This window comes from Triticum urartu, chromosome 6A (assembly GCF_056163025.1).
Source record: "Triticum urartu cultivar PI428250 chromosome 6A, HENAU_Tu73, whole genome shotgun sequence".
NCBI lineage: Eukaryota > Viridiplantae > Streptophyta > Magnoliopsida > Poales > Poaceae > Triticum > Triticum urartu.
In genome coordinates, this window is record NC_141878.1 from 49981359 (window position 1) to 50003827 (window position 22469).

At 44.7% G+C, this 22469-nt stretch overlaps 3 protein-coding genes across 4 annotated transcripts; 1 reads left to right on the forward strand and 2 right to left on the reverse strand.

Annotated features, from left to right (window-relative positions):
• Nucleotides 1-5454: 5454 nt before the first annotated feature.
• On the forward strand, nucleotides 5455-21240 carry LOC125513858 (uncharacterized). 2 transcript variants are annotated; one of them, XR_015609447.1, is made up of 4 exons: nucleotides 5455-6067; nucleotides 6915-6999; nucleotides 10873-10946; nucleotides 20926-21240. XR_015609447.1 is itself a non-coding variant. In XM_048679065.2 (3 exons), exon 3 carries the CDS (start codon nucleotides 7762-7764, stop codon nucleotides 9736-9738), a length of 1977 nt encoding a protein of 658 aa, XP_048535022.2. In that variant the 5' UTR covers nucleotides 5457-6067; nucleotides 6915-6999; nucleotides 7730-7761; the 3' UTR covers nucleotides 9739-9825. The 2 variants fall into 2 exon arrangements, 1 of the variants encoding a protein (XP_048535022.2); XM_048679065.2 differs by lacking the exons at nucleotides 10873-10946; nucleotides 20926-21240 and adding an exon at nucleotides 7730-9825 and having other exon boundaries at nucleotides 5457-6067.
• On the reverse strand, nucleotides 10958-19823 carry LOC125516501 (F-box/FBD/LRR-repeat protein At5g22660). Its single transcript, XM_048681926.2, has 6 exons — nucleotides 19682-19823; nucleotides 19322-19583; nucleotides 13269-13931; nucleotides 12977-13138; nucleotides 12736-12889; nucleotides 10958-11882 (listed from the first exon to the last, which is right to left on the reverse strand). The coding sequence occupies exons 2-6, from the start codon at nucleotides 19550-19552 to the stop codon at nucleotides 11866-11868; spliced, it is 1227 nt and encodes a 408-aa protein (XP_048537883.2). The 5' UTR covers nucleotides 19553-19583; nucleotides 19682-19823; the 3' UTR covers nucleotides 10958-11865.
• LOC147963823 (uncharacterized) lies at nucleotides 17351-19186 on the reverse strand. The gene has a single exon (XM_087531229.1). It carries the CDS (start codon nucleotides 18799-18801, stop codon nucleotides 17356-17358), a length of 1446 nt encoding a protein of 481 aa, XP_087387355.1. The 5' UTR covers nucleotides 18802-19186; the 3' UTR covers nucleotides 17351-17355.
• Nucleotides 21241-22469: the final 1229 nt, after the last annotated feature.

Here is a 22469-nt window from a genome sequence, read left to right on the forward strand (position 1 = left end):
TGTCTCGCCAACTATTACTTCTACTACTATAGCTAACGGTTAGCAATAAAGTAAAGTAATTACATGACGTTTATGTTGACACGCAGGTCATAAATAAATTAAGACAACTCCTATGGCTCCTGCCGGTTGTCATACTCATCGACATGCAAGTCGTGATTCCTATTACAAGAACATGATCAATCTCATACATCACATATATCATTCATCACATCCTTTTGGCCATATCACATCACATAGCATACCCTGCAAAAACAAGTTAGACGTCCTCTAATTGTTGTTTGCATGTTTTACGTGGCTGCTATGGGTTTCTAGCAAGAACGTTTCTTACCTACGCAAAACCACAACGTGATATGCCAATTGCTATTTACCCTTCATAAGGACCCTTTTCATCGAATCCGATCCGACTAAAGTAGGAGAGACAGACACCCGCTAGCCACCTTATGCAACTAGTGCATGTCAGTCGGTGGAACCTGTCTCACGTAAGAGTACGTGTAAGGTCGGTCCGGGCCGCTTCATCCCACGATGCCGCCGAATCAAGATAAGACTAGTAACGGCAAGCATATTGAACAAAATCAACGCCCACAACTACTTTGTGTTCTACTCGTGCATAGAAACTACGCATAGACCTAGCTCATGATGCCACTGTTGGGGAACGTAGCATAAATTCAAAATTTTCCTACGTGTCACCAAGATCTATCTATGGAGTCATCTAGCAACGAGGGAGGAGTGGATCTACATACCCTTGTAGATTGCGCGCGGAAGCGTTCAAGAGAACGGGGTTGATGGAATCGTACTCGTCGTGATTCAAATCACCGATGACCAAGTGCCGAACGCATGGCACCTCCGCGTTCAACACACGTGCAGCCCGGTGACGTCTCCCATGCCTTGATCCAGCAAGGAGAGAGGGAGAGGTTGAGGAAGACTCCATCCAGCAGCAGCACAACGGCGTGGTGGTGATGGAGGAGCGTGGCAATCCTGCAGGGCTTCGTCAAGCACCACAGAAGAGGAGGGAGAGAGAGATGCAGGGCTGCACCAACGAGAGATCGAATCGCGTGTCTTATGGGCAGCCCCTAGGCCTCATATATATAGGGGAAGGGGAGGAGGCTGCGCCCCCTCTAGGGTTCCCACCCCTAGAGGGGCGGCAGCCCTAAATGGGTCTTGGGTGGCGGCCAAGAGAGGGGAGAGGGGGAGGCGCCCCTAGGGTGGGCCTTAAGGCCCATCTGGACCTAGGGTTTGCCCCCTCCCACTCTCCCTGCGCCTTGGGCCTTGGTGGGAGGCACACCAGCCCACTAAGGGGCTGGTCCCTCACCACTCTTGGCCCACGCAACCTTCTGGGGTTGGTGGCCCCACTTGGTGGACCCCCGGGACCCTCCCGGTGGTCCCGGTACGTTACCGATAAACCCCGAAACTCTTCCGGTGACCAAAACAGGACTTCCCATATATAAATCTTTACCTCCGGACCATTCCGGAACTCCTCGTGACGTCCGGGATCTCATCCGGGACTCCGAACAACATACGGTAACCACATACAAACTTCCTTTACAACCATAGCGTCATCGAACCTTAAGTGTGTAGACCCTACGGGTTCGGGAGACATGCAGACATGACCGAGACGTTCTCCGGTCAATAACCAACAGCGGGATCTGGATACCCATGTTGGCTCCCACATGTTCCACAATGATCTCATCGGATGAACCACGATGTCAAGGACTTAATCAATCCCGTATACAATTCCCTTTGTCTATCGGTACGACACTTGCCCGAGATTCGATCGTCGGTATCCCGATACCTTGTTCAATCTCGTTACCGGCAAGTCTCTTTACTCGTTCCGTAACACATCATCCCGTGATCAACTCCTTGATCACATTGTGCACATTATGATGATGTCCTACCGAGTGGGCCCAGAGATACCTCTCCGTTTACACGGAGTGACAAATCCCAGTCTCGATTCGTGCCAACCCAACAGACACTTTCGGAGATACCTGTAGTGCACCTTTATAGTCACCCAGTTACGTTGTGACGTTTGATACACCCAAAGCACTCCTACGGTATTCGGGAGTTGCACAATCTCATGGTCTAAGGAAATGATACTTGACATTAGAAAAGCTTTAGCATACGAACTACACGATCTGGTGCTATGCTTAGGATTGGGTCTTGTCCATCACATCATTCTCCTAATGATGTGATCCCGTTATCAATGACATCCAATGTCCATGGTTAGGAAACCATAACCATCTATTGATCAACGAGCTAGTCAACTAGAGGCTCACTAGGGACATGGTGTTGTCTATGTATCCACACATGTATCTGAGTTTCCTATCAATACAATTATAGGATGGATAATAAACGATTATCATGAACAAGGAAATATAATAATAATCAATTTATTATTGCCTCTAGGGCATATTTCCAACATTATTTAGTAACACTAATATTCTTGAATAATTATTTAGTAACACTAATACTTCTTGAATAAGTAGTTTGACCAGATTTAACCAAAATTCAAAAAAAACTGAAATTTGAGCATAACTTTCTTTCCTTTTAGAATTTGAGGACTCTAAAAAATTTCAAAACGGCCTACGGCAGTCAAAATCGGATGCGGATTTTTGTGCTGAACATTTTGATATATTATACGTTTTTTCGACATCGTATGCAAAAGTTATAGCCGTTTTACTTTTTCATAACACTTTTTTGCAAAACATGTCCAAATTTAAGTTTTTTAATTTTCTTAACTAGTAGATGTAGTAATATAACTACATCTCGAAGGATTTTATTTTTTGAAGTTTTTATCATTTTCTTTTGTTTTTTTAAACTAAAATGGTGATACACGGGAGGGGGGTAGAGTTCGAGACACGAACCCCTTTAGTCCCGGTTTGAGACACGAACCAGGACTAAAGGGCATCGTACCCTTTAGTCCCGGTTCATGTCTCAAACCGGGACTAAAGGTCTAATCTTTAGTCCCGGATTGAGACACGAACTGGGACTAAAGGGTGCGATGCCCTTCTAGTCCCGGTTCGTGTCTCAAACCGGGACTAAAGGTCCGATTTGATCCGGGACTAATGTCTTCCCGACGCCCTAGCCGCACGAATCGGGACTAATGCTCACATTAGTCCCGGTTCGTAATGCAACCGAGACTATTGTGTATATTGAGCTGTGACCAAAACTCTGTTTTCCCTTCTAGTCCCGGTTCGTGTCTCAAACCGGGACTAAAGGTCCGATTTGATCCGGGACTAATGTCTTCCCGACGCCCTAGCCGCACGAATCGGGACTAATGCTCACATTAGTCCCGGTTCGTAATGCAACCGGGACTATTGTGTACATTGAGCTGTGACCAAAACTCTGTTTTCTACTAGTGTATCATAACATGCAAGATAACAAGTTTATGTATTTTTCTGCATTTCTAAAGCATCTCAATCGATGAATCCAGGCGATGACACTCTGCCAGACCCACCGGCAGGAACTGGAGCTTCTCTGACAGTGACCACCAAGCAGGAGGTGACTCTAGCTTCTCCGGCGACGACTCCAGAAGACACACTGAACTAGCAGGGGACTGAACCACCCAGCAAGAGTTGTCGATGACAAGTGGGTCTAATCAAATGATGGTTGCTTTAGGGTGTGTGTGGAAATGAACTGAAGTGCTACACATACATGCTCGTAGCATCTCGTGCCTGATGGGCTGCGTTTCCTGTGGTAGATATCCGTCACCCTGTAAATTCTGGGAGATCGACCGTATGCTGCCTCCTTACCGTAATCGCTATAGTTTCGACATTCGGCCCCCGTTTGATCTCCTTGGTTTATGGTTGTGTCATGTCGTGGGAGGTTGTTATTTCCTGTGGTTGTTGCTCTATATTGGTTGAACTGATGTGTGAACGAATTTAAAAGCCCTGGAGCTCTATTTGGTGCTGACTATCTCAGGTTTGGTGATTTCGTTCAGGATCTACCATCTACTATACAATGCAAACCTAGTTAGACATGAATTTTAGATCCAAATTCAAACTACACATAGAGAATAAAGCCAATCTAACTATTAATAATAGTGTTTGAAATTTTGTCTTTGTGTTTTTATCTTTTGTGACACTGTTCGCCTTTTGATTTGTTTTTACTTTGTCTTTTTCTAGGCCGGACTTAGATTCAAACTTTTACAGGATTGCAGACATAGCCACTTTCGGGGTTATGCACAAAAAAAACCTTGCTGAGACATCTAAACTAGCAAATGAGTGGACTAATGAATCGGACAAGAATATACGTCTATAAATTCTAATCCAACATCATGATCTGATAATAAGCTAATTGTTCATCACATAGCAATAGGATTCACCGTGGTAATTACATCATACCAATCACAATCACGTGGGGCGGCTCATGTGACCATTACATTGAAGCATATAAGAGAGGAAGAGAGAGAGCATGTGAATTTGAATTGAAAACGGGAACTTGAGGAACATGTTTCGACAAATGTGAGACCTTGCGAGAAACAGAGACGCATGGAAAGGAGAGGCAACCCTAACTACCCCTCATGTCGAGGAAAGAGATCACAACATTGGCATCACCCTGTGTCTTGTCGTTTAAGACTTTGCGAGAAAACAGACTTGTGAAATTTTGGCCCCCCACCACGACATATTTATACCGGAGGGGAGCGCAAGTCAGTGGCGGGCCACTTGCGAGCCTGCTACTGAATGTATCTCAAAGAGATTATACCAGAGGTTCTAATACAATGACTGCATGTATCTCAAAACTGAACTACAACTAATTCTGAACACTAGACAACTAAGCTTGTAACTGAATACCGCTCTTGGACATGTCTCCTCACCACAGTTTGCCCATCAAGTGTAAACATCATAAATTAGCCAACCAACAAGCAACAAGATACTGTGTAGTCTGGACTCTTGATACAAGCAACCCCGTTTCCTTTTGCATGAAGAAAATAAATGGCTATTCATCTACCTGATCTGCCTCTGGAGAAGAATGAAGCACTTCAAGGATATTTCACATCTAAGGAGATACTGAACCCAATGTATTTTAAATTGCCAGCAGATTGCGATTGCACTATAGAACCCGTCTAGGAAATTACTAAACAACACATTTAAAACAAAATACTGAAGATCCATCTAATCAAACCGATCCATTTGCCATTATTGTATAATCAAACTAAAGAATGAAGTGCATCACAGATCCAAAAGTATTTCAGCGGTGTCACGTAGTTCTTTGAACTATTAAAAGTGTCATCCAGATCCTCGAAGGCCTTTCGAAGTGCAATAAGTATGTACTTACGTGACACCTCTGAAATAGTTCAAGGATATTTTTGAAATAGTTGAAAATATTAATGGCACACATATTGCATTTTGAGGACTTATCTGATGATTTTCATAGTTCAAGGACCTATTTGACACATTTGAAATAGTTCCATGAGTTAGGATGTGCTCCACTCCAAGCTCAACAAGCTTCTCCTTTAGTGAGTCTTTAGGCTAAACAAGCCCAAGCTAAACAAGCTTCTCCTTCGGTGAGTCTTTGAGCTAAACAAGCTTCTCCTTTCATAAGTCTTTGAGCAACCTACAATCTGCAGTGTAGATCTAAACATAAACAATGTGCTTACTGTAGTACTCCCTCTGTAAAGAAATATAAGAGGGTTTACATCACTAATTTCTTTAGTGAGGGAGTACTTAATGATCTTGGAGTTTACATTGGGGAGCGCCGGTGGAGGAGCGTGGTGAGGAGCTGCCGGCGGAGGGGCGCGACCGGGGGCTGCCGGTGCCTGGTGGAGCGAGAGAGCGAGGGCAGAAGCAACGAGGAGCGGCGCCCCCTCCTTTCCTCGCGGCGGCCCCGCTGCTCCCATCGCGAAGAGCCGCGTCGCCCTGTCCTCTTGCGGCGCCCCTCCATCGGCCTCCTGTAGATCCAAGCCGGCGCCCTTGCTTCCTCTAATTTTTCTGCGCCGGCGCCCACCTTCCAGCCGTTTCCAGTCCTAGCGCCGTCGGTCGCCGTCCCGTGGTCTCCCTGCTGTCCGCGGCGCAGCGCTGCCATTTGGGCCCGGCGGCAGCGGCCTCCCTCTCCCAGCGGCCTCCAAGAAGAGGTAAATCTGTCCTGACCTTGTAGATGAGGTCCTGCCTGGTTAGGGATTTGCTGTTAGTGCCAAGATTCATATATTGTTTGTAGATTGATGGTACTGGTAGATGTAAATTTTCTTGCTATTGGTTCTCAATTTTGGTAGATGGATGGTACTTGTAGATGTTTTAGTCCAATTTAGTGATCTTTTGGTAAATTTGGACTTTTATAAGTATGTACTAACATTATTGTAATATTTCTACTTAACAAACTCAGAAGATATTATATGTTCCAAAAAGAAACTCAGAAGATATTATAATTATTAACTTACCCTCGTTTTCAGAACAAAATGGAGCTATTATCAGACTCAGGGGCATTTAGGTCATTTTAACACTTGAGACAGACAATCGAATGAAAATAATCAGGATTGCCAAACACCCAGCTTATTCAGACAATGGATTCTATAGATAGCAGCTTATTCAGACAACAGATTCTTTAGATAGCGGCTTATCAGAAAAGCCTGCTTGCCAGATAAGCGAGGTCCAGAAAAGCTTATCCAAACAGGGCCATTGTTCCGCCGTTGTTGCCGTCAACGGCGGTGTCCCAGGCGCTTCCCCCAAGGCCCCAACTGGAACCGGTCACAGACATGTGGGTCCGGCCCTTGTACCCTGGGAATATTCTTTTCCATAGTTAAAGTAAATCCTTCTTTGTCCTAAAAATCATTTAGTCTTGCAAAATTCATATGTAGTTATCTGTAGCTCCCATTGACCTCATCCATCATCCACTTGCATTTTTTTCTTCTAAAAACAGTTTAGATCTACCTAATGGCAATATTAATTGTTCTAAATGGAATCTTTTTCTTGTTTTTTGTGTAGGTTTTTGATTGTTGTGTGTAGTTTCCGTCATCGAAATATTCTCTGGAAGCAGATATCTTGAATATTCGTGAAGACCTTGAGCAAGGCAAGTCACCACCTACCATATTATATTGTTTCTACACTTGTGAGTACAACTATTTTGTTATACTGTTATACACACATATAAATCAATAAGAAATCGTAAACATGAAAACCACGTCGGATTTACCAAAAAGCCAACAGAAACCGAGATCGCCTAGGACCCTGCCGGCCTTACCATCGTTCTAAGCGGTTTAACTAGAACCTACTCTGACTAGTACCTTCAACAAACCACTCGAGTCTACTCTTGGTCTAACCATGCCCCTTGTTATTCAGACTGGCGAAGCTGTCGGTCAGACTAGCCTTCAATGGTTGTCCAACTGCTGGTGCGAACGACATACCATAACAAATCAACATTTTTATCAATTACTCTCTGTCCCAAAATATAGTTACATTTAGCTACGAATCTGGATGAGAGGGGTGAGTATTTAGCACAACCTAATTTACACTATAGTTGTGCCTCTATCTTAAATGGTAATGACCATTTACAAAACCATACATAGCCATGCATGTGCCACACTCATAGAACCATGAGTAGTTGTAAGCACCTGTGTTGCAAAATATTGCCTCTAAAGCTATGCTTTCAACCTCAATGGTACCTCAGAACGCTTTTCATCTAGTGCAGAAGATATTCCACATGGATATAATTCCATACTAACATGTTTGGGAAAACATGTGTTTGATTGGTAAGTCATACATATTAAAATTAATTATATGTTCTTCTTTGGTATCTCCAGGTTCAGTGACATAGCAAATATTGAGATTAGCAATGGATAGCTTGTCGGAACTGTATAATCTGTGGCAAATCCAGTTGATTGTGCTTCTTAGCTTCGTTCTACAAGTGTTCCTCTTCTTCACTGGTAGCCTTCGACAGGGTAGCACCAATGGGTTGCTTAGGGGCACCATTTGGCTAGCATATCTGGGAGCAGACATGGTAGCAATTTATGCCCTAGGGTACCTCTCAAGACATCAGGATAATGGCACAATGGAAACCCACCCATTGGTTTTCTTTTGGACTCCTTTCCTCCTCATTCATCTCGGTGGGCAGGATACCATCACTGCTTTCTCCATGGAGGACAACAAATTGTGGTTGAGGCATTTGCTGAACTTGGTCCTAGAGGTTAGCCTGGCCTTGTATGTATTCTGGAAATCGACTAGCTTGCGCAATAATGTGCAGCTTCTTGTTCCTGCTCTTCTCTTGTTCATTGCCGGAATAATCAAGTATGGAGAGCGAACAATGGCTCTCATGTACGCGAGTCAGAATGACAATAGGAAACCTGGTTTTAAACTTAATGATCAAGAGAGGATTTTACAACGGGTCAAGAGTGATAAAGATCATGAGCTTGTTTATTATGCTTTAGTTTCAGACCAGAGCGTCCAGTATGAGTACTTCCAAAGGCGTACGGCGAGTTACAAAATAGGAGAAAAACCCAGTAATCTCGACCCAGCTGGACTTAATGACAGTGGCCTTGTGGCCAAGCTGTTGGATGTACAGCTCAGCCTCTTGTACAATGATATATACACCAAGGCTACTTTACTTCGAACAAGGAGTGGTATTTTAGTACGTTTAATCTCTCAGTTGTCCACTGTTGTTGCCCTTGTGATCTTTGGTGTCATGGGCAAGAAACAAGCAGCAAGCAGGTTGTATGGTAAGGCTGACATTGTCATCACCTACATCCTATTTATCGGAGGAATTCTTTTAGAAATTTGTGCTGTGTTTACTGTGTTGATGGCTTCACCTTGGACATGGTTGTGGCTGGAGGATCGAAGGTACGGTAGGCTGGCTAGGATTTCATGGTCTCTTACTAGATTATCAGTGACAAGGCCGAAATGGTCAGGAAAAATTGGGCAGTATAGCTGTGTAAACTACATGGGCATCAAAGATGAGTCAGCTACATTGTCCCAAAAGGTGATGAGTCTGATGAGGAAGGCGGCGACAGCAATCGGCGTTAAAGATGTAAGGAAGAAGCTGTTTTGGGTGAGCAAGCGGCTAGATTGCAGGTACGAGACTGTGGACAACAAGCTCATGGAGTGTGTCCTGAGGGAGATACGAACCATCATATCTGAGTATGATGAGGATGATGATGACCAACAGCCTCGGCAGTGGCCACATATGATGCCGTTTCTGCAGAAGCTAGGATCGACATTTGTCACGGCGTTTCTCTCTGCCGTATGTCAGCTGCACATTGTCACTGAGGTTATCTTGGCGTCGACTAGTGCAGATGACATGAAATCATACAGCGCCGACGCAATTGCGGCCGCCCAAATGTGCAAGAAGCTGTCCAACTACATGATGTACCTTATTACTGCCCACCCAGATGCTGCTTCTTTGCTGCAGGTCACCTCTATCATCAGTCTCGAGCTTGCTCTAGACATGCATTTAACAGCCACTGCTACTACATCGACTAGGAAGAAGAGCAAGGATGAAATTCTGCGTGCTACTGGAGATGATCTCAAGGCTAATTATGGCAATTATGATTGTTTTCCATGGTCAATGGCGCAGCGAGAGGAGGTGATCAAGGAGCTTGCCGGGATTTGGGTGAGGCTTCTCATCTACGCCGCCGGCAAGTCGAGGACGGAGCTTCACGCAGCGCAGCTGGCCAGAGGAGGGGAGCTACTCACCTTGGTCTGGCTGCTCATGGCGCAGCATGATCTTGGGGATGTCACGTTTAATCGTGTCGAGCTAAATGGCAGGCCTGATGATCCCGTCACAAATTTGCATGTGCTATATGCCTTCCATGTCTAGTCCAGAACTCCAGATCGTCAAGCATTGTTAGTTAGTTCCATGTATGAGCAAATCGGATGATTTATTGAACTACTTGTTGGTAATATATTTTGTGCAATGTTTGCAGTTGCAGCGGTAAGGAAATGGCTGTGAAAACCACACGACCCGAGTTTGTTGTGTGTGTGTGAATGATATGGATATATTTGCACAGGACTACTATATCATCCATTAAAATTATTATTTTGGTTCAATTAAGCTATACCTGTATATGCTGAAAGGAGGCACTATTGTAATTTGACTGACACACGCAAAAAAAAGTAATTTGACTGACACTAAAAAATAAATGATTTTGTAAGAGTTGTCTTTTCCATAATGTTGCCTTAAGACAATTTGCAAATTTCAAACTACTATAGGACTAGTCATCTCCCTCCCGCCTCTTGCGCGCAGCGCAACGCCGTCATGCGCAAAACCAACCGAAGAAACGGGTTAAATTAAAAACCAAACAAACTGAAATTAAGAAAAAGTAAAATGCACGGAGGGCCATTAAAACTTGTTTATATGTGTCACCGAGGTCTCTAACTTGTTTAAAAGTGACATATCGCAGGCGCAAAATGCATTGAGCACCCATTTGGGGACATAACGTAAGGAGGTCGCTCATGTGGCTGTAATTTTTCTCTTTTATTCACCGATTGCTTGATCAACCCTTTTTTATCCTCTGCCTGCTAAGGGCAACTCTAACTGATCCCCTATAACTATAACGGGTAGAGAAGTAAAACCTGGAACCTAGCCGATCCTCAATAACCGTTAGTGGAGGAAAAATTATTCTCGCGCATGCCGTCCCTATTTCAACTTTCGACCCTTCTATGATCTCCTTGGTTTCTGGTTGTGGCATGGCATAGTGTGGTTGTTATATCCTGTGCTTGTTGCCTTTATATCCTGTGGTTTGGTGATTTCGGTACAGGGGTTGTTCTTGATCTACCATCTACTACCATGCAAACCTAGCTAGGCACGAATTTTTAGATCCAAATTCAAACTACACATAGAACATAAAGCCAATCCAATTATGAATAGTGTTTGAAATTTTGTCTTTGTATTTTTATCTTTTTGTGACACTATTCGCCTTTTGATTTGTTTTTACTTTTGTCTTTTTTGTAGATCAAATTTAGATTCAAACTTTTACAGGATGGCAGACATAGCTACTTCGGAGTTATGCAAAAAAATTAACCTTGGTGAGACATCTAAACTAGCAAATGGATGGACTGATGAATTGAACAGGAATATACATCTATAGACATTCTAATCAAACATCATGATCTGATCATAAAGTAATTGTTCATCACATAGCAATATGATTCACCATATGGATCACAATCACGTAGGGCGGCTCATGTGACCATTATACTGAAGCATATAAGAGAGGAAGAGAGAGAGCATGTGAATTTGTATTGAAAACGGCAACTTTGAGCAAGATGTTTCTACAAACGTGACAGACCTTGCGAAAGAACAGACACGTGGGAAGGAGAGGCGACCCTAACTACACCTCATGTCAGGGAAAGAGACCCAAGCATGGGCACCCTGCGACTTGAGCAGCAGATGTCACTACCATAGGTCAGCGTTTTGTCGTCTAAGATGACGCCTTTCCCGTGCTCCCATAGGTGCCAGCAGCAGAGATGAATGAGAAAACGGGTGGCAGAGATCAATCAGAGTAGCAACTGCTGTGTATCCCTCCCATTGCTGGTAACATAAGTTCAGAGCTGTAGCTCATTTTTAGTTTTCTCTGCCTAGATATAGCAACATCAGAAAAATGAATCAACAGCAGCTAGTCAAAGTGCAACATATGTGCGCAACTCTACACTCTACACCTCCTGTTTCACTTTTCCAAACATCCATGTCTTAGCTCAGGAGACAAAATATACAGATCCATCATAACAGAACATGCATGGGCACAAGCCAACAAAGAAACGCTTAGGTGCAACAGGATACCATAAAACCAAGTCCAGCAAGATGGTCTACAGGTCATAAGTTATATAGTGGGGATTCTACATCGTTCGTCTAAGTAGAGTTGGCATAAGATGCTTATATATGCTTAAGCCTTGAATTTCATAATGGCCGAGACATGGAAGACCGACAACAACCAAGATCTTACCCTTACTCGAAACTGAATCCTGCACAGAAATGAAAAAACAATGTAAGAGTCTGGTGTTCTGCATTAGTGTTAAAAAAGCTCAGTTACTCGACAACAGAAATATGAATGTATGATGGAGATTCACTTAGCAGGTGTAGCTTATTTTAACATTAATTTGGGCACAAACTCTTTAGCTGATAATCTAACATGAGAACATCTAGTTAAACTGCTCCCAAATGAGAATGTAGAAAATGTTAAAATCAATTTCATCGAAAAGGAAATGTGAATAAGCAAATCATGGCATACACTGCTAGACATGTTATGTATAGACTTATTTTTGAAGAAAATATTTTCAAACTGTAAAGACTCCCCAGGAAAGTCTAATAAAACAGGGAATAATATAAGTGCCAGAATCACAAGCAATCCAAGTGCCAACTTTAGACCATAAAGTTTGCCATTGATTAGAACCAATCATCCAACAACACAATGAGTCAAAATATTGTATCACTATGCATTTGAGTTACTGTTCACTGCAAATCAACAAGTGAAACAAGTGAAGATATTGTACAACCACCCTGAACTAATAGAATCAGACATTTGTGCTAGTACCCACAAAACCACAACTAATCAACAAGTCCACAACTAACAGTTTTTACAACACAAATAGATTAAACATTATTTACAACAAAATGGATTATATTAGTTTTCATTTCTGCCCATCACCAGACGTGGTCCAGATTTTTCATGCCTCAAACAATAAGGAATCCCTACAAATTGTTCTTCATTCATAATTCAGAAGTTTCGTATTGACTGCATGCTTTCTACATTTTTCGCTTATATTAAAGCTAATTTCAGGATATAGAGAGCATGCCAGGTGTCATTAGTTAACTTACGTATGTTAAATGCACACAAGAACTTCAAAACTTTAAGAATTATCTCATCGATCACATCACACTTGACTTCAACTATGTCGAGGTGCTCTGATATTGCAGACGGTCTCTCCATGCAACAGTAGCTTCCTTTTATCTCCAGTTTAGGATTTTGCGCCTATGGTACACACAAACATTTAACAAAGATGGATAATCGATAATAACTTTAATAGTGCAGCAATTGCCCATTTTAGAAGATTTATACCTCGGGAGAAAGTTCAAGAGTGAGCTTCTCGAGAACTGGTGAGTTTGTCAGAATGCAAGATAGTGGATCCAAATCAGGAGCCTCGCACCAGTACTTGTTGAGTAATAAAGTCTTTAACTTGCTAAATGTAGGGCAATGTTTCAAATCTCTTGTGAAAATGAACTGGAAAGAAAATACAAAAGTAAACAATCAAGATGCATATGTGATCAGTTTATTGCCTATATCCAGCAATGATGTAGATAGTGCAACACAGAAAGGGATTGCATAAAGAAGTTAAAGACAAGTGGCATACCTTTCCAGTATCAGATATCAACTTGAGGTGTTTAGCACTTGAGATACCACCCAGAAGCACACAATCGCTGCTGCAATCGTCGCTAACAGGAACACAATTCTTACATGTATTATCATTAGCTCCGCAGAAAACACCAGAGTCATAATTCAAACAGACATCTTTGCATTCAACGCTAAGATTCACACATGCAGCTTCTAGTAATGCCATGTTTTCAAGCAAAGGGGTTATACCAATAAAGTCTTCTAGTTCCAGAGAGACAAGGCCGGGAGCAGAAACACGGACCCGGCAATCCAAATCAGATTGACAGCTAGTGATGCTCAAATGCTTCAGGGAACAGGACGATATCTCATTGAAATTGATGAAGCAATCATCTATTTTCAGATTTGCCAATGCTGTACAACTAGCAAAATCAACAAACGTCTTTCGTAGGGCTACACCATGAAGGTTCAGTGTTCTCAGATGCCGAGAGACAAGAGGCAGGTCCTCTAGGTCGAGGTACTCAAGCTCGTCATGGATATGAAGGGTGAGCACCTGAACTTTGCAAATCACAGCAAAATGGGTCCATAGGTTCACATAGGGCTCGTCGTCATGATTGAACAGATCGAATTTGATCTCAACGGTATCCAGGTCGGTGCGCTCACGCAGGACCAGGAGATGATTGTGGTGTCCCGATCTGGAGATCTAGGGGCAGAGGATAGCTTGGAGAAGGGGATGAGATATCAGACGAAAGGGGATGAGATTATCAGCTGAAAAGATGAGAAGGTTCACAGGATTCAATTACAACACACCCCGAGCACCACTGCTCATCTCCTAGTTATACCACTCTACACTTACAGGTGGGACACACCCACGCGACAGCTCACAGTAACTATTCATCGTCCACGTCATCGTCGTTCGCCGGTCCACTTGTCAGGGAGTCTGGAGCCGGCGACTCGCTGTCCGCCGAATTGGAGGAAGGCGTGACATTGCCCCCCGCTTGAGCTTGCTCATCGTCCCACAGAAGAGCTTCAGGAAATCTGCTTTTGACGACATAGTAATCCTACCTGGTAGCACACTCTGGAGGAACATGTGCCCATTGAATGAGAACTTGAGGTGCTGCTGCATTGCCCTTGCGTACCATCCGACGATCAAGGATTGCAACAGGTACGGTGCTACTGTTGTCAAATCCGGCACGGCAGGAATATCCGTATACACAGGAGTGTAGTTTGGAGTAAATGGCTTCAATTGGGACACATGGAAGACTGGGTGTACCTGAGCTGAAACTGGTAATTGTAGTCTGTATGCGACAGCACCAATGCGCTCCAGAACAGTATAGGGACCGAAATACTTGTAGGATAATTTGGGATATGGACGATTGACAACTGTTTGTTGGGCATAAGGTTGGAGTTTCAGCAAAACTTGATCACCCGGTTGAAACTGACGTTCAGTCCTGTTCTTGTCAGCATAGCTCTTCATGCGTTGTTGGGCTCGTATCAGCTGAGCACGCAAAAGTTCAGTCTGTGCCTTATAGTCGATAACAACACTAGCAGCTGGCGAGTCATTGGACACGGTAAGGTTAGGCATTCCTCCAAAATTTGGGGCAATGTGATACAAAGCTTGGAATGGTGAGCATTGAAGAGCAGTATGAAAACTGGAATTGTACCAGAACTCTGCCATGGATAGCCAACGACGCCAATGACGAGGATTGTCTTGTACAGCACAACGAAGATACTGCTCCAAACATTGATTTACTCGTTCGCTCTGACCATCGGTTTGCGGATGGTAAGCGGTGCTGTAGTGGAGCTCAATACCCATGGATTGCAGCAGGTTTCTCCAAAACTTACTAGTGAAGATCTTATCACGATCAGAGATAATGGTTTTGGGAATACCATGTAGTTTCACCACATTATCCAGGAAAACTTTGGCCACTGAAGTTGCTGTGAAAGGATGATGCAAGGGCAGAAAGTGAGCATACTTTGTTAAGCGGTCAACGACCACCAATATTGAATTTGCACCCTCTGAATTAGGAAGACCCTCGATGAAATCCATTGTCAATTCAGTCCAAGGACTGTCGGGGGGTGGCAAGGGTTGCAGAAGGCCAGCTGGTTTTGTATTAGTGTGTTTTGCTTGTTGACACACTATACATTGATGGATATAATTTTCCACGGCAACCTTAAGACCTGGCCAATAATACAGCTGCTTCAATCTGTGGTATGTGGCTTGAATACCTGAATGGCCTCCCACTGCAGTATCATGGTGAGCTGCTATCAGCTTAGTTTGTAGGGCAAGATTTGCACCAATATACATTCTGCCTTTGTAAGTAATTAGGCCTTTCTTCAATGCATAACCTTTTGCATTAGGAGATTGAATTGCCAATTCTTGTAATAACTGAGTGGCCACTGTGTCAGTGACATAGGAATTGGAAACCTCCTGGACCCAATCAGGTTGCAAGGTGGAAATGGCATGTGCTTCCAATAAATGGCCCACTCGAGACAAGGAATCGGCAGCACCGTTATAACTGCCCTTTCTGTACTTAATCTGAAACTGTAAACCCACGAGCTTGGCCATTGCCTTGCGTTGCAAATCAGTAGTCAAAATTTGATCCTCTAGGTTGCAGAGGCTCTTATGATAGGTGACTATCTGAAATGGGCCGCGCTGTAAATAAGGACGCCACTTATCCACAGCCATAATCACAGCAAGGAATTCTTTTTCATAGATGGACATTTTACAGTTAAGTATCCCAAGAGCCTTGCTCATGTATGCAATTGGATGCCCTTTCTGCATTAACACTGCCCCCACTCCAGTGTCACAAGCGTCAGTTTCCACGGTGAAGGGCTCGGAAAAGTTGGGCAATGCCAGGACAGGTGCCTGTGCCATAGCTTGTTTCAGAGCAAGAAATGCGTGTGTTGCTTGTTCATTCCAGTAGAAACCCTTTTTGGTCAGAAGTTGAGACAATGGTTTAGCAATCAGACTATAATGTTTAAAAAATTTACGGTAATAACCTGTTAGGCCAAGGAATCCTCGTAGTTCAGTTGCTGTCTTAGGAATTGGCCACTGTTCCATCACCACTATTTTCTCGGGATCGGTTGCAACACCGGAATCAGAGATAATATGGCCAAGATACTGAATACTGTTCTGCCCAAAAGAACACTTGGATAACTTAGCAAAGAATTGAGCCTGACGAAGTGTTTCGAACACCAGACGCAGATGCTCTAAATGCTCTGCCCAAGATGAACTGTAGACCAAGATATCGTCCAGGAAGACTATCACAAACTTGCGGAGGTATTTAGCAAAAATGAGATTCATAATGCACTGAAATGTGGCTGGCGCATTCGTTAATCCAAATGGCATCACTCGGAATTGAAAGTGGCCGTGATGTGTTTTAAAGGTTGTCTTTTCTTCATCCTCTGGCCTCATGCGAATTTGATGGTATCCTGCGCATAAATCTAACTTGGAGAAAAATTTAGTGCCAGCCAATTCGTCCAGCAACTCATCAACGACCGGTAGGGGAAACTTGTTCTTCAAAGTTATGGAATTCAAGCGACGATAATCAACACAAAATCGCCAAGTGTCGTCCTTCTTTTTAACTAACAGCACCGGAGACGCGAACGGACTCATGCTTGTCTGAATCACCCCTCTGTCAAGCATTTCCGAGACCTGACGTTCGATCTCGTCCTTTTGCAATGGAGAGTACCGGTAGGGGCGACTGTTTGTTGGATGAGCTCCTGGTTCTAACGAGATCGAATGATCCAAGGCACGATGCGGTGGCAAAGTAGTGGGCTGATCAAAAACATCATGGTATTCCTCGAGTAAAGACTGCATATCTGATTGCACTATGTTGGGTACAGATTCTGTTGTTTGCTGTATAGGATCAATCATAGCCATGGCCCAGACCTCATTCCCCGAAATCCACTTATTTAACTGTTCCACAGACATTTCCCGGAGTGACTCTTGTGGTTTAGAAAGGACACCCTGCAGTGTAATAGATTTTTCCAAATAATCGAATGTTAATGTTTTCTGACGCCAATGGCAGATCATAGGACTGATCTGCTCTAGCCAGTCCATGCCTAATATGGCATCATAGGCCCCAAGCTCCATGACCCTCATATCAGTTACAAATGTAGATCCTTAACCCTTGTACTTGAGCATCAGATGACAAAATTTGTCCATTTGCTACCTTAACTGAAACTATTGGGACTGACTGAATAGTGCAACCAGCACGCTCTGCAAAGCTCTTATTTTCAAACGTGTGTGTGCTGCCAGAGTCAATAAGCAAGAGCATCACCTGATTTCCCACCAAAGCACGAATGCGAACTGTTTCCAAAGCTTCTGTTCCTGCGAGAGCATGCACAGAAAGATGATAGCAAGTAGCGGGTATTGTTGTTTCTTCCAAGAGATCCAGGGCAACCACTGCATCATCTGATAATACTTCACCAAATTCTCCAACTTCAATAGTGAGTAGCTGACCTGATCTTTTACACTGATGCTCTTTGGAATACTTATCCCCACATTTAAAACAAAGACCATTGGCGCGCCGAAAATCACGGATCTGCCGTTCCCTGTTAAAGTCATCATTGCCCTGACGGCGAGGCAATTCTGTTCGTCCCAGAGCTGGTGTATGCACCACACCTGCTACAGGTTGTGGTGGATGTTTTGTTGGAGCTGCGGGACGATTTCTGGGTCGTATGTGTTCCACTTCTTCTTCCTGAATTTTTGCCAAAGCTGCAGCACGAGTAACACTAGTAGGAGCCTGCAATCTCACAGGTCCACGAAGCTCATCTCGTAATCCAAAGACAAACTGAGAGACAAACCAGCGAGTGCTCATGGTTGGATCCAGAGAAAGCAAATGATACATACACTCTTCAAATTGGGCCTTATATTCATTCACAGAAGTGGTTTGCCGTAACTGCTGCAACTTAGTCATCTGAACATCATACTCGTCATGCCCAAATTCAGTCACCACAGCACCCGTGAATTCATCCCAAGTGAGACGTCTATGCAAACGCTTATATGCCTGAAACCACATCGCAGCCAATCCATCCAAGTACAGAGTAGCAGTACTGACCCAGTGATGAACAGGCACTCGGTACATCTCGAAATAAGTCAAGCACTGGTCTATCCAAAGCAGGGGCATCTCACCATGGAAACGTGGAAAATCATAGCGTGGTTGACGCGGCCGGTACTCCTCCTGATCTGGTTGGGCGTGGAGGATGGGCCGCACATCCTGCTCATGTGGTGATGACGGCGTGGTGTGAAATCCGGACGGCTGCTGTTGAGGAGTTCCAAGCAGCAGCGGATGATTATTGATGAGCAGCGGCACTCCATGGCCCTTGTCGGCAGGTGGCGGAGCGGTCTCCTGATGCAGCGCGGACGAGGACGATGGGGTTGACTTGCCGGTGTCGTGGACGCGGCGCTTGATGTGGTCCATCTCGTCGCCAAACTCCTCTACCTGTTTGCGCAGGCTGGTGACCTCCTCGGAGACGGTCTTGACGCTGGTATCCGTGGCGGTGAAGCGGGTCAGGATCTCATCCAACGTCGCCTGCATCTTCTCCATTGTGCCCAACAAAATTTCCGTCTGCGCCGAGGGCTTCGTGATCTTGGACAGCGCCGTCGCGGCTCTCCTGAATCGAATCCAACCCCGCTAAGGATTTCGAGCCGATGAGCCGAAGCAAATCAAGGCACCTTTCGCAGTGGAATTTTACGGATTGATCTCGGATTGTGAGCGCGAGGGGAGCAATCACAGGCTCTGATTACCAATTGTGGTGTCCCGATCTGGAGATCTAGGGATCAGAGGATAGCTTGGAGAAGGGGATGAGATATCAGACGAAAGGGGATGAGATTATCAGTTGAAAAGATGAGAAGGTTCACAGGATTCAATTACAACACACCTCGAGCACCACTGCTTATCTCCCAGTTATACCACTCTACACTTATAGGTGGGACACACCCACGCGACAGCTCACAGTAACTATTCATCGTCCACGTCATCGTCGTTCGCCGGTCCACTTGTCAGGGAGTCTGGAGCCGGCGACTCGCTGTCCGCCGAATTGGAGGAAGGCGTGACAATGATCCATGAACTTCCGGAGGTCTTGAACTTGGACAGTCTCCTCATCGTCAAGGCCGACGATGCGCAGGCTTGTAGTGGACTTCCAAAGGTGGCGCCAGCGCCAGGCAAGCACGCACGTCCGCGCGGCTGCCTGCGCTGGGAGGTAAGAGAGCAGGTGGTGGAGAATATGGTCGGGGAGTGCACCGATGCGGTCGGTGGCGCTCAGGGGCGCACTCTCGTCCTCGCTACCAGGAGGCATTCCGTCGAACAGACGGTGGGCGTCGTCGGCGCTGCGTAGCAGAGAAACGATCAAACGACGAGAGGGTGGAGAGAGTGGGCATGCATGAGACGGAATAAAGTTTTGCGGCGCCGCCGCCGCCTCACGTACCTTGCCTGCCCGCCGGCAAATCCAGATTTCCACTCGCCGCCACAAGAATCGGAGGTCGGACTCCGGCTTTTCCTTTTCAAATTCGTCGGAGGTTTTTTTTTTGAGACAATCGTTGGAGGTGAGTGGCTGTCAAAGCCGTAGTACTAGTAAGATCATCTAGCCTCAAATGGGCCGGGCCATCCCGCGAGCACGCCGGCACGGCCCGCCATGGGCCAAGCACATCACCGGCTAAACGGGCCAACGTGCCGGCCCGTTTAAACTAGGCTGTGCCTGGGCCTGGAGGTGCAACACGTGGGCCGGCATCGCATGACCCGCTTACTAAACATGCCCCCGTGGATCGTGTCTTGCCTGCCACAATTAGCATGTGTCGGACTGAGCTTTGCCCAACACAACACTACCCCCTCCCTACGCCCGACGGATGGATTGGTCACTGATCGATAAAAAAAAATCTCATATCGGTCCCATATGTCTGGATTGACCGACACCCTTCGTATCCAGCCCAAAATCTGAGGCGACATGAAGAGGTTCGAACGCGCATGGGTGTGTCCGGCAAGTCAGGTCCGACCCACGGTAGCCTACCCAAACCCCACATATATTTGTCCTCATCCGCATCCCAAACCAAACTCTAACCGTCCAACTCCACTCCGGCCCCCAAACTCTCTTCCGGCCATCTCCGGCATGGCGGACAGTGGACCCGATCCAGACACTCCCGATCCGTCGACTGAGACATCGTCCCATGCGGGGGCGAGGAGGATTTGGTCGACCGCAAGGCTCTCGCTGCTCGTGTGAGAAGTGCGCCCGACTAAGGTTAGATTCGATCTAGCGGAATCCATTGTGTCAGCCAATGGGCTCTCGGATTCGGTCTGATGAGAATCCATTATGTCAGCCAATGAATGCTTGGATCCGTCGGAGTTGGAGGCTTGAGGTTAAACTGCTGCCCCGTCATCGGTGTGGGAGGAGTATGTGTGTTACATGGACCGGTGTGTTCGCCGTGCAAAGCAGAGTGCGCGGGAGGCCGAGGCCCGCCTCGCTGCCGACATGGAGGATGAGGCGTTGTGCACTGCCTTGGACGAGGAAGCAGCCCGCGCCAGCATCCTCCAGAAGTTTTAATAGCTTTTTAGTGGTCCTGAAAATAGTACGTACATGTTATGTTGAATAAAATACTTTGGTCTTTTTATAGCTCTTGATTGACATAATACTTTGGTCTTTTTATAGCTCTTGACTGATAGTCTTATTTTGCCAAGAATCTCTATCTAAGATGATTCCAACATGGGAGGAGATTCGATCGATGGCGAGGTGGAATCACTCGCGAGGAGGATCTGATATATGCCTAGAATTCCTTTCTTTCCCTCATTTTGGATCTCTCTAAAGATGTTAAGGCAGTTCCGATGCTTCGCCATGTATCCTCAGTTCTAAAATATAAGATGCGTTAGTTTTTTGGTTGTGCTAATTCTCGATCGAATGGGAATTAGCTATGTCTCAGTCGACCAGATTTATTGTACAATTTGATTTATCTATGTTTTGTTGAAAATCACTAATTAAGAATTACTCTTTCTAAATACCACTTCTATGTGCGTCACTTGTCCTAACCTGAGAGTTTTTTCTTTTTCTGTAGATTTGTTTATTTAAAACGTTTTATTTCTTAAACCATGAGTTCAAATCTTAAACCGTTTTCATCGTTGGATTTCTCACATCAAGATCTTCAAAATAGATCTCATGTTGATAGGTGTTGACGAACTTTTTTTAACGAAAAAACAGGATGAAAAAAACAAACTGTGAGCAAGTTTTTTCTTTCCTTTTCAAAAGAGGCATGAATGTGCCTCTCACGGAAGCAAATCCATGTCTCCATGAGAAGTAAACCCATGCCTCTCGCGGAAGGAGAAAAAGAAAACATGTTTTTTTGTGACTCTCATGAAAGCAAAATCGTGCCTCTTGCGAAAGAAAAAAAAACACGTTCTTTCGCACATTTTTTTTGGCGAAAAGCCGAAAACCCAAAAAGCACACGGAAAAAATAATCTAAAACAGCGAAAACGCGTGCGAAGAAATTAAAAAAAATCCGGAGGAAACGCCCAGAGCGCGCCAAATGGCGCTCTCTCAGCCTACCACAAGTGACCGTTGGGGAGGCTCACGAAGGAGCGCTCCTTCATAGTTTTGCTTCCATGAGAGGCGCGGTTTCACTTCCGCGAGAGGCACGGATTTATTTTCGCGAGAGGCACGAAAACGAAAAACAACGTGTTTCCTTTTTTCCTTCTGTCAGAGGCACGGTTTTGCTTCTGCGAGAGGCACGGGCATGACTCTCGAAAACAGAAACAAACATGTCTTTTCTCTTCCGCGAGACGGACGGTCATGCCTCATTTCTTATATGGGAAAAAAGCATGCTCCTGGTTTGATTATTTCATAAAAAAAAGGTTAATCAAAATCTATCAGCATGGAATCTGGTTTTGAAGATCTCGACGCGAGGAATTGAACGGTGAAATGGTTCGAGATTTGAATGCACAGTGTAAGAGATAAAATGTTTTTGAATAAAATGGATCTACGAAAAAAGATAAACTCCACTTCTCACAATCTGAGAAGACGGGAGTGATTTTTGGAAAGAGTACTCCTCAATAGCGATTTCGTAGGTCTTTCATGTAGACATTTTGTATTTTCTTAGTTTTTTGTTGGGCTTGTGTGTACAATAGGAAGCTCACTCGTGCACCTCACTCTGTGTATACGCGTACATTTTCATTTTTTATTTTAGATTCTTTTTTGCAGGGTAAAATTTTTTTGCCGGGTTTTTATTTTAGAT

Bases quoted from the DNA above. Each gene is read 5' to 3' on its own strand.
- LOC125513858 (XM_048679065.2), top strand. From the start codon at position 7,762: ATGGATAGCTTGTCGGAACTGTATAATCTGTGGCAAATCCAGTTGATT.
- LOC147963823 (XM_087531229.1), bottom strand. From the start codon at position 18,801: ATGGAGAAGATGCAGGCGACGTTGGATGAGATCCTGACCCGCTTCACC.
- LOC125516501 (XM_048681926.2), bottom strand. From the start codon at position 19,552: ATGCCTCCTGGTAGCGAGGACGAGAGTGCGCCCCTGAGCGCCACCGAC. The intron at 13,932-19,321 runs ATGGATCATTGT...AGATCGGGACAC, and splicing joins TTCAAGACCTCCGGAAGTTC to CACAATCATCTCCTGGTCCT. The intron at 12,890-12,976 runs GTATAAATCTTC...TGTGTACCATAG, and splicing joins CTCTTGAACTTTCTCCCGAG to GCGCAAAATCCTAAACTGGA.